The 12300-nt window shown below is 43.1% G+C and overlaps 1 protein-coding gene across 1 annotated transcript in view; it reads right to left on the bottom strand.

Annotated features, from left to right (window-relative positions):
• Positions 1-12300, bottom strand: part of oca2 (oculocutaneous albinism II) — a 386742-nt gene that overhangs the window by 244529 nt on the left and 129913 nt on the right. Inside the window, exon 9 of the mRNA XM_067985374.1 lies at positions 8273-8344. Within this exon, the coding sequence (XP_067841475.1) occupies positions 8273-8344 (72 nt within the window). The remainder of the gene's footprint in view (positions 1-8272; positions 8345-12300) is intronic.

The raw sequence follows: 12300 nt of genomic DNA, 5'->3' as shown, positions 1-12300 counted from the left end.
TTGCTCTCCTGCCCAACTGGAAAGGAACTAATCAACACAAAGAAAGATATGCTCAGTTTTTTAGGCCTGAGCTAACTTTTAATGGTCCCACAACCTTCTAACTCAGGGATGAACGTGCTACCAACTGAGCCACAGCTGATGGTACAAGGAGTAGAATCTATGGCAGGAACTAAAGTCTGCTCTCTACAACAATGGAGAGTTTAAATGACTGCCAAACAACCTCTCTGGCACTGAAAATTAACTTATAAAAATGTGGAGTCTCATTCCTTCCGATTTAAATTGTTGTTGGATATTCAAAAAAGTTACATTTTTATTTTCTTACTTTTTCTTTCTGTCTCTTTTATCTCTGTCTTTTAATTCAACATTTCTTACCCTCTCTTTATTTCGCTTTCTCTAACTGATTTTACATTGAATTTACTGTTGTAACTTTCACTTCCTGGTTCTGACTCCGCACGGCTTGTCAAGGATGCTTCAATCTGATTGGTTGAGGGAGCAGCGAGATCCTTTTCCCGCTCACACAGCTCAGATTCCCGGGAGAGGACCCTGCACTTTTTGCAGCTCGTCATTAGAGGAAGTTCGTGCACTAAAGCCCACTGATCATTGGTGGTTAAGTTTAAATCTAATGAGCGGTGGGCACCGTTCATTTGCCACTCAGAGCAAATTCCGGGCCTTAATCTCAGAGCGGGTTGACAATTCAGCCACGACTCTCCATTGTTGTAGAGAGCAGACTCTAGTTCCTGCCGTAGATTCTACTCCTTGTCCCGTCAGCTGTGGCTCAGTTGGTAGCACGCTCATCCCTGAGTTAGAAGGTTGTGGGATCATGGCCCCACTCCAGAGACTTGAGCACAAAAGGTAGGCTGACATTTCAGGGCAGTGCTGAAGGAGTGCCGCACTGTCGGAGATACCGTCTTTCAGATGAGATGTTAAACCAAGGTCCCATCTGCCCTCTCAAATGGACTTAAAAGATCCCATGGCTCTATTTCAAAGAAGAGCAGGGAACAACATTTATCCCTCAACCAACAACACTAAAACAGATTGCCATTAATACATTGCTGTTTGTGAGGCCTTGCTGAGCACAAATTTCCTACAATACAATGACTACACTTTAAAAGTACTTCTTGGCTGTAAAGTGCTTAGGGATGCCATGAGGTTGTGAAAGGCACTATATAAATGCAAGTTCTATCTTTCTTATAGATTAGCTTATCCACATCAAGTGCTTTGATCTGCATGGCTTTGGAATTTACTGAATCCAGGAGCAAGAACAGGTTTTCCCTGCAGCCTGCTGAACATAGCTAAACCATTCTCTTCTCTTTGTAGAAGATCAAAGTTGCCAACAGCAACAATAAAGATTGAGGTTGCTCGAGGTTTATCCGTCATCAATCAGCTTTTCAAGCCCTTTCACTATTTTTTTCTCCAACATAGATCAGATGTGATTACTCAGCCATTTCTAAATATCACAACTATGTGGAGACAACCAAGTGAAACAGCTTGGGGAAACTACTGGAAAGCATCCAGCCGTGCAAGCAATTGTGTCTTTGATGCTCAACGGGGAAAAAACTAATTGGATTCCCTGAGCTACATGCCTCACTTGCCTGTGTCGTTCAAATTCCAGCTCTAAGTGGAGATCCATGCAGCAACCAATTACTCCATTAGCTCATTTTGATGGGATGAAAGGAGACCAGGCTCAGATTAATTGGTCGGAAAAAATAGCAGATCATTTGTCAGGGTTTTGGATAGGGTGCAGTGGAGATTTACTAGAATGATACCAGGGATGAGGGACATCAGCTATGTGGAGAGACTACAGAATAGAATCATAAAAGCATAGAATCATAGAATTGTTACAGCACAGAAGAAGGCCATTCAGCCCATCAAGCCCGCGCCGGCTCTTTGTAAGACCAATCCAGTTAGTCCCATTCCCCCGTAGCCCTGCAATTTTTTTCCTTTCAAGTATTTATCCAATTCCTTTTTGAAAGCCACGATTGAATCTGCCTCCACCACCCTTTCAGGCAGCGCATTCCAGATCATAACTACTCGCTGCGTAAAAAAGTTTTTCCTCATGTCGCCTTTGACTCTTTTGCCAATCACCGTAAATCTGTGCCCTCTGGTTCTCGATCCTTCTGCCAATGGGAACAGTTTCTCTTTATTTACTTTATCTAAACCCTTTATGATTTTGAACACCTCTATCAAATCTCCTGTCAACCTTCTCTGCTCTAAGGAGAACAACCCCAGCTTCTCCAGTCTATCCACGTAACTGATCTATGCCTCTATAAACCCCAGGATCATGTATGCCTTTTTTAACTGCTTTCTCAACCTGTCCTGCCACCTTCAAAGATTTGTGCACATATACCCCCAGGTCTCTCTGTTCCTGCACCCCCTTTAGAATTGAACCATTTAGTTTATATTGCCCCTCTTCGTTCTTCCTGCCAAAATATATCACTTCGTACTTCACTGCATTAAACGTCATCTGCCATGTGTCCACCCATTCCACCAGCCTGTCTATGTCCTCTTGAAGTGTATTATTATCCTCCTCACTGTTTACTACACTTCCAAGTTTTGTGTCGCCTGCAAATTTTGAAATTGAGCCCTGTACACCCAAGTCCAAGTCAGCAATATATATCAAAAAAAGCAGTGGCCCTCGTACCGACCCCTGGGGACCACTGTGTACCTTCCAGCAGTCCAAAAAACAACCGATCACCACTACTCTCAGTTTCCCATCACTTAGCCAATTTCGTAACCATGCTGTCACTGCCCCTTTTATTCCATGGGCTTCAATTTTGCTGACAAGCCTATTATATGGCACTTTATCAAATGCCTTTTGAAAGTCCATATACACTACATCAACCACATTGCCCTCATCAACCCTCTCCATTACTGCACCAAAAAACTCAATCAAGTTAGTTAAACACGATTTGCCTTTAACAATTCCGTGCTGGCTTTCCTTTATTAATCCACAATTGTCCAAGCGACTATTAATTTTCTCCTGGATTATCGTTTCTAAAAGCTTTCCCCACCACCGAGGTTAAACTGACTGGCCTGTAATTGTCAGGTTTATCCTTACACCCTTTTTTGAACAAAGGTGCAACATCTGCAATTCTCCAGTCCTCTGGCACCACTCCCGGATCTAAGGAGGATTGAAAGATTATGGCCAGCAGCTCTGAAATTTCCACCCTTACTTCCCACAGCAACCTAGGATGCATCCCATCCACACCTAGTGACTTATCTACTTTAAGTACAGCCAGCCTTTCTTGTACCTCCTCAATCAATTGTTACCCCATACAGTATCTCAACTATCTCCCCTTTTACTGTGACTTTGGCCGTATCTTCTTCCTTGGTAAAGACAGATGTAAAGTAGTCATTTAGTACCTCAGCCATGCCCTCTGCCTCTTTTTTGGTCCCTAATCGGCCCAACCCCTCCTCTTACTACCGTTTATTATTTATATGCCTACAGAAGACTTTGAATTCCCTTTTAAGTTAGCTGTCAGTCTATTCTCATACTCTCTCTTTGTCCCTCTTATTTCCTTTTTCACTTCTCCTCTGTACTTTCTATATTCAGCCTAGTTCTCACTTGTATTATCTTGCAGACACCTGTCATTCGCCCCCTTTTTCTGCTTCATCTTATTCCCTATCTCTTTCATCATCTGTGGAGCTCTGGCTTTGGTTGCCTTACCTTTTCCCCTCTTGGGAATGTATCTAGACTGTACCTGAACCATCTCCTCTTTAAAGGCCGCCCATTGTTCAATTACAGTTTTGCCTGCCAATCTTTGATTCCAATTTACCCGGGCCAGATCCGTTCTCAACCCACTGAAATAGGTCCTCCTCCAGTTAAGTACTTTTACTCTAAATTGCTCTTTGTCCTTTTCCATAACTAATCTAAACCTTATGGTACTATGATCACTGTTCCCTAAATGTTCCCCCACTGACACTTGCTCCACTTGACCCACCTCATTCCCCAGAACCAGACCCAGCAATGCCTCCTTCCTCATTGGGCCGGAAACATACAAGAAAGTTCTCCTGAACTTCAGAAATTCCGCCCCTTCTTTGCCCTTTACACTATTACTAGCCCAGTCTATATTAGGATAGTTTAATTCCCCCATTATCACTACTCTATAGTTCTTGCACCTCTCTGTAATTTCCCTGCAAATTTGCTCCTCTATATCCTTCCCACTAATTGGTGGCCTATAGAATACACCCAGTAGTGTAATGACACCTCTATTGTTTCTTAACTCTAAACAAATGGATTCTGTCCTTGACCTCTCTCTCCAGCACTGCAACATTCTCCTTAATCAATACTGCCACCCCTCCACCCCCCTCCTTTTTTTCCTTCCCTATCTTTCCTGAACACCTTGTATCCAGGAATATTTAGTACTCAATCCTGCCTTTTTTTGAGCCGGGTCTCCGTAATCGCCACTACATCATATTCCCACATGGCTATTTGCACCTGCAGCTAACCAACCTCCGTGCGTTTACACACATGCACTGTAGACCTATCTTAGACCTTCTTGTATTCTCTCTTAGTCTGATCCCACCTAATACTGTACTATTTCTTACTCTAGTGTTATCCTTCTCTCCCAATCCTTTGTGCACCTTGTTTCCCCTTTCTAATGCTACATCCTGGTGCCCATCCCCCTGCCAAATTAGTTTAAACCGTCCCCCACAGCACTAGTGAACCGGCCCACGAGGACATTGGTCCCAGCTCTGTTGAGGTGTCTTGAACAGGTCCATCCTGCCCCAGAACTGGTCCCAATGCTCCAAGAAACTGAAGCCCTCCCTCCTGCACCATGTCTTTAGCCACACATTAACCTGCCTTATCTTCCTATTTCTGTACTCATTAGCACATGGCACAGGGAGTAATCCAGAGATTCCGACCTTTGAGGTCCTGCTTTTTAACTTCCTCCCTAGCTCCTGAAACTCTAGCCGTAGGACCTCACCCCTTTTCTTTCCTTTGTCGTTGGTACCCACATGGACCATAACATCTGGCTGTTCCCTTCCCCCTCGCAGAATGTTCTGTGCCCTCTCCGTGATGTCCTTTACCCTGGCCCCAGGGAGGCAACTCAACATGTGGGACTCGTCGACAATCATAGAAACGCCGGGCTGTCCCCTGACAATCAAATCCCCTATGACTACTGCATTTCTACACTTCACTGTGCCCCCCTGTGCAACCCTTTGCCCCATGGTGCCATGGTCAGGTCCGCACACCTTCAAGGTGTGGTCACCCTCACTGGTATTAATATCAGTTTGAGAGTGCCACACACCCAGAAGATTCCTGCACTGCCTGCCTCTTCCTGCCCTTTCGGATGGCCACCCACTTGCTATCCTGAACTCTCTGTGGCTGCGGGGTGACTACCTATTGGAATGTATAATGGAGGAAACCTTTAGCCTCCCTGATACTCTGCAGTGACTCCTGCTGCCCCACAAACTCAGCTTGAGCTCGAGCAACTGGAGGCATTTCCTGCACACGTGGCCCTCCAGGATACATGAAGTGTCCTGAAGTTCCCACATGGCGCAGGAATTGCAAACAATAAGCTGGGATTGTTCTCCTTAGAGCAGAGAAGGTAAAGGGGAGATTTAATAGAGGTGTTCAAAATTATGAAGAGTAAATGAGGATACAGGTAAATGGTAACCAGAGGCACAGATTTAAGATCATTGGCAAAGAAATCAATGGGGAGATGAGGAGACTTTTTTTATGCAGCGAGTTGTTATGATCTGGAATGTACTGCCTGAAAGGGTGGTGGAAGCAGATTCAATAGTAACTTTCAAAAGGGAATTGAATATATGAACAGGAAACTTTGCAAGACTATGGGGAAAGAGCAGGGGAGTGGGACTAATTGGATAGCTCTTACAAAGAGCCAGCACAGGCACGATGGGCCAAATGGCCTCCTTCTGTGCTGTATGATTCTATGATCAAACAGCAGACCAGTAGTGGTAGATGTTTAGATATGTGGATACTGCACAGATTCTAACTAGAAGTAAAGGCGATACATCAAAAGCAAGGAATTCATAGAAAAACATAGAAGTTATTGCAAAAGTTTTTAAAATAAAGAAAGAAAGATTTGCATTTATATAGCGCCTTCTACGAACTCAGGATGCCCCAAAGGGTTTTACAGCCAATTAAGTACTTTTGAAGTGTAGTCACTGTTGTAATGTAGGAAATGTGGCAGCCAATTTGCGCACAGCAAGGTCCCACAAACGGCAATGTGATAATGACTAGATCATCTGTTTTAGTGATGTTTGTTAAAGGTTAAATATTGGCCAGGACACCGAGGAGGACTCCCCTGCTCTTCTTTGAAATAGTGCCTTGGGATCTTTTACATCAACCTGAGGGAGGAGACGGGGCCTCTGTTTAACATCTCATCTGAAGGACGGCATATAAAATGCATTGGCATATTATATATATATAATAGTATTATTATAGGCATATACCATAATAGGCATATAATGTGCATAGGAGGGACAATACAGAAAGTCAGCCAAAAGAATAAGAACATAAGAAATAGGAGCAAGTGTAGGACACACGGCCCCACGAGGCTGCTCCGCCATTCAATAAGATCATGGCTGATCTTCTAACCTCAATCTCCATTTTCCTGCCTTATCTGCTATAAAAAAGTATAGAATAGGCAAAAAATGAGATTAGGAAAGTTGAGGGTGTATGAAAGAAGAGTGTTAGTCAACATAAAGGAAAATAGTAATTAACGGAAACAGTTCCTGCCTCAAAACCCACCTTGGAGAATTGATACGCACCCACATTATACCCTGTCCCATCAAAATGAACACAATTTTGTGAGCCACTGTGTACATGCATCCTAGCAGGCATGCAAAACAGTCACAAGAAAAGATTTAAGAGATAATCAAAAATTATAAAGAAAGATCATACAGAAAAGGGAGCCAGAAAATGCTGAAGCTAGATTGAAATGGAATTACTAAAGAGAAATGGAAGATTACAGGAACAGAGAAGAGGGAGAGAAAAAAGCAAAAGAATATGTAAGTGATAAAGTGGTAAAAAAGTAAACTAAGGAAAAAGCTACGCGAGCTCTGAAAGGGAGAGAACGCTATTGGTTTGACAGAGGAGAAGAGTCAGTTCAGCGAGATAATCCATGATAAGGTCGGACCACTAGCAAAATGTTTCCTACTGATTTGACTCCAACTGCGTTAAGAGGAGGAAGGGATATTGTCAAGTTGATCTTACTTGAAGTGTACTTGAACTGACTACAAAGCAGAAGTGATAAAGGTCATCAAGAAATCTATGGCCCATTCATGCCACTCTCTGCTAAAGGAAGATGAGTGGTAGGAAACAGTATAGAGGATGGGGAATAAAAATGGGGGCAAGCTTTAGATGGTTAGGAATGAATAGGAAATCTTTTTTTAATTCATTCTTAGGATATGCCTTGATTTTAAAATTCTCATCCTTGTTTTCAAATCCCTCTACAGCCTCGCCCCTTCCTATCTCTGGAACCTCCTCCAGTCCTACAACCCTACGAGATCTCTGCACTCCTCCAAATCTGGCCTCTTGCGCATCCCCAATTTTCATCGCTCCACCATTGGCGGCCATGCCTATAGATGCTTAGGCCTAAGCCCTGGAATTTCCTCCCTAAACCTCTCCATCTCTCCTCCTTTAAGATACTCCTTAAACCATTAAACTCTTTGACCAAGCTTTTGGCTACCTATCCTAATATCTCCTTATGTAGTTCGTGTCAAATATTTTCGATAATGCTCCTGTGAAGCACCTTGGGTCGTTTTACTACATCAAAGGCGCTATATAAATGCAAGTTGTTGTTGATATGGGCGTGGCTAGCCAGGCCAGTGTTTATTGTCCAAATATACCAAAATATATGTCTTTCCAAGAGTTAAATCCAATGCAAATGTTTTTGGTACAGACACGATGCCAAAATGTTCTTTTTCTTGATCAAACATATTGAGCGAACTGTTCTTTAACCTGTACAGAGTTATGTAAGAAGCTGCTCGACAGATTAGCATTTCAAAAATTAGTAATTGCTCTGCAACTAATGTTAACAAGTACCATCCACTTCAGTCCTGAAATTGCCCTGTGGGATATTATTATTGTTGTACTCATTGTTAATCTATATGTTTTAAATGGTTTAATATCTCCATTAAAATAGCAGAAGGGAATATTAGACAACTACATTAATATTTGTCCGCTATTAACCTACAGCATAATTTCAGGGCCTTTATCACTCATACCTTCACTTTCCTAACAGATCTTTGGAAAGATTCAACATAAAAGCTGATGAAATGTATTGGGGAGAAGGACACTTACATCACCAATCACAGCAAGGGCAGCTAAAGCTGCGAGGGATCCCAACATGGCAGCCAAAGATCTATGAACAATCTGAAATCATAGCACACAAAAACAAAGAATACATCATTAGTTCATCAAGTATAACAACCAACAACTTGCATTCCTGTAGAGTTCATCATTTGCGGGTGAAAGATAGGTAGGCCCTGAGCAGGAGAGAAATCAGAAGCTTAGAGGGAGTATGTTTTAAAATCAATGTTTCATGAACTAAATAGGCTCATTTTTTGATCTCTTCAAGCCCTTTCTGACAGGGTTAGCGTAAACAATTGAAATTAATAAATTAATTAAGAATTCGTGAACGGGAACCTTGAACAGCACTGCCCATTCATGATGTCAGCAGAGCTGATAGTCACGTCATGCTCCCCACGCAACACTAAATTGGACTTCAATGGAAATGAAAATCGGGAGAGATGTAATACAGGCTGCCGATTCGCTGTCGACCATTTTTGCACTATTGCACAAAGTCAAAATTACCCCCAATATCTCTTTCCTGAATGCCTCTAACCAGAATTCAAACAACATAAAACAGGGCAACAAGATATGACTGAGAACTGTACATATATTTCCTTGTGTAGCATTTAAGAACATCGGGCAATTCAGGAGAACGTGCTGTAAATCAGTACATTTTCAACGCAAAACAATTTCACAATAGTCCCATATTTAAACTCGCTGCATTTACCACTAATGTCTCTCAGCAAAATTAATTGTGCTAGTAGCCTTAGAGTGGGCAAAAAATGCTAATATTTTCTGATTTACTGTACTTCCCCTTTAACTCAAAGAATCGTCTTTTGCAAAGTTATTGATGGACCATTAAACAATCTTGGGCTCCTTTGCATTAATAACCCGATCCTTATTCGGCCCAGTTCCTAAAATTTTATTTTTTTTGCTGTTCTGACATAGGATCCGGGCTGAAACAACAACCCATCTTTCTCTTCCTACTGACCTGCTGTGCCCTTCCAGCATTCATGGATTTTTTTTTTCATTTCTACTGAACGTTACTTGGCGCCAGTGTATTGAGTGAGACGGCCCGGGAATTCGTTTTGACCGGGTGGCCATTGCTCCCTGGCGCTAGCGCAGGCCTGTTCAAATTGAGAACTTAAATATTTAAAAGGGAACATTTAAACGGAAAAGCAGACAGCAGTAACGTTTCCTGTGCGGCTTATTATTTGTTTGTATCGGTATTGGCCCAGATACCAAAAACATCAATGCCAATACAAGAGAGAATAGCACAGCAATAATAATAACAGAATTCAGCCATCCTAAACAAGGTTGTCCATCAACAATGCAGTTGTAGATCTACCAGAGTTACTCAAGAGTATGATCCGGTATTGGTAGAATAAAGAATATAGAAAGATATGCCTAAAGGGCAGGGAGAAGAGTTGAGAATAGTCGGTTCTAGTTGAATGACTAGCTCCAGAGTACAGGCATGATAGAACAAATGGCCTGCTGCTGTGCTGTAAATTCTCTGATTCTATGTATCCAGATCTGCCAAGTCCAGTCCACTCAATTGGAGCAAGTTGCACTCATGGGCTGGGAATTTCCTCAGAGCGGCTCCTATTCGGCTGCCAGAACTTGGCCGGAAGTGCAGAGATGGGATTTTCCGTGGTACTTGCGGTGAGGCCACGGCGGCAGAGCGGGAGTAGCTGCGAGGAGATTCACAGCCGTTGTGATTTAAAAATGTGGTCTTGTTTTGCATTTTAAAATAAACACCGCTCCGTAGGTTGAGAGAGACAGCATAGGCGTGGTGAATGGAATGGCCTCATGCTGTGTTGTAAAAAACCATGATTCTATAACCAGCGTTGTGTACAGATTCATCATCACCTCCCTGTTTTTGTATTCCGCGCCCCAATATATAAAAGACAACAGGGAAGAGTTTGGGGTGGATTTTCCTCCAGATCGGTATGCTAATGGTTAGCCAACTTGGTAGTCCTGCCAGGAGGCCTGATACGTTTGTAATAGGTCAGCAGGCTGCAGCTAGTAACCAAGCCCCCCGGGATAAGTGGCAGGCTAGGTTTAGGAACATAGGAACATAGGAACAGGAGTAGGCCATTCAGCCTCTCGTGCCTGCTCCGCCATTTGATAAGATCATGGCTGATCTGTGATCTAGCTCCATATACCTGCCTTTGGCCCATATCCATTAATACCTTTGATTGCCAAAAAGCTATCTATCTCACATTTAAATTTAGCAATTGAGCTAGTATCAACTGCCGTTTGCGGAAGAGAGTTCCAAACTTCTACCACCCTTTGAGTGTAGAAATGTTTTCTAATCTCACTCCTGAAAGGTCTGGCTCTAATTTTTAGACTGTGCCCCCTACTCCTAGAATCCCCAACCAGTGGAAATAGTTCCCCTCTATCCATCCTATCCGTTTCCCTTAATATCTTATAAACTTCGATCAGATCACCCCTTAACCTTCTAAACTCTAGGAAATACAACCCCAATTTGTGTAATCTCGCCTCGTAACTTAACCCTTGAAGTCCAGGTATCATTGTGGGAGAGCAACTGATCGATGAGTGGGGGGGGGGGGGGGGGGAGCCAGAGCGGCAGTGGCAGAGGCTGGGTTTATGTTGTATCTCTGCTCCTCCTGACCCCAGCGCTCCTCCCAGCCCCACTAAAATGAATACCTTTTGAGTCCTCTTCGGCCCAGCCGCCAGCTGATACTGGCCAAGGCGTCCATGGCGACACTGTAGGTGTATTTATGGGGATCTGGAGCTTCTGGAGCTTACGCAGCTCCACCTATTGGTAGAAGTGTGAAGCTGCAGATGTGAACGCGTGTCACAGCATGTTGACTCCCAAACAAGGAGTGCATCCGACATAAATAACCTATTTAACATATTATAGACATGCCCACCCATATTTGGGCAGATCGGTTACATACACAATGTCACTTCTGTTGGAAAAGTCACTGAGGTGGCATCGAGCAGCAAGATGCCAGCAGAATGGCTTCCTGCCTGATCTCCTTCCCCTACCCGCTCAAGCTTAACTCACCAGGAAAATCAGGCTCCAACTGGTGGAAGAACACAAAATACTTTTCAAAATTACTATTGCTCGATTGCTCACGCAGCATGTTGATGCTATCGCCCTCCCCCTGCCTTGATTGAGAAAAATTATACAGTGCAATAATTATAAGCCGCGCCTACAATAAGATGCAACATAAACAACGCAACTGTTACCATAAAGAGAGAAGAAAACACTGTCATACCCTTGAGAAATGTGAATGTATGAGCTGTGATTGGAATGCACTTATTGTTGCTAATGAGGATATTAGGGAAATGCATCTTCTTTAATTTTTAAACAGTAAAAAATATTTACAGGTGAGTGCTGCTGCTGTCTGAGGTAATTAAAGTAAAGCATACACTGTCAATGTTGTGACAAATGTGCCTAGAAAGTCTCTGAAAACACTCCGGGAACAACATGCCCAGAATCTTTTAATAAGAGTTTGTCTCTGATCCCCGCTATGGATTGTGTGTAAATGCACGGCATGGTGTTATACTGAACCACACAAGCTAGAAGGCCCCAGGTTTAATCCTCAAGTTGCGCTGAATCAGATGATATCAGCACAGGATAGCAGTTGGGATGTTACAATTGACCAAAGTGCCTCTGGGCTACAGAAGGGGAAAATCAGCCAGTGTTCTCAATCACTGTTGAATGGACTGTACTGCAATACGGATGTCAAGATCAGACTCTGGTTGGAAAGGCTTACACTACTGATTTACATTGTTATTTCCATTGAAGTCAATCAGGAGAGATGTAAAACGGACTGCCGACTCGCTGTCAACCCATTTTACACTATCGCACAAAGTCAAAATCTACCCCACTAAGGGTAAAATTGAACTTTGGCGGGAGCACAAAATAGGCCCGTTTTACCCCACCATCGAAGTTGCATTTCACCCCCACTGTCTGATGTCGGAAATGCTGCACACTGTGGAATGGTTAGAAAGCCCCAACTGATCCCACTCCCAAGCAAAATACAAATAACAACCAATCATAC

Source organism: Heptranchias perlo, chromosome 6, assembly GCF_035084215.1.
Source record: "Heptranchias perlo isolate sHepPer1 chromosome 6, sHepPer1.hap1, whole genome shotgun sequence".
Lineage (NCBI taxonomy): Eukaryota > Metazoa > Chordata > Chondrichthyes > Hexanchiformes > Hexanchidae > Heptranchias > Heptranchias perlo.
Note: the sequence above shows the minus strand (reverse complement) of the source record. Positions and strands in the feature narration are given on the sequence as shown.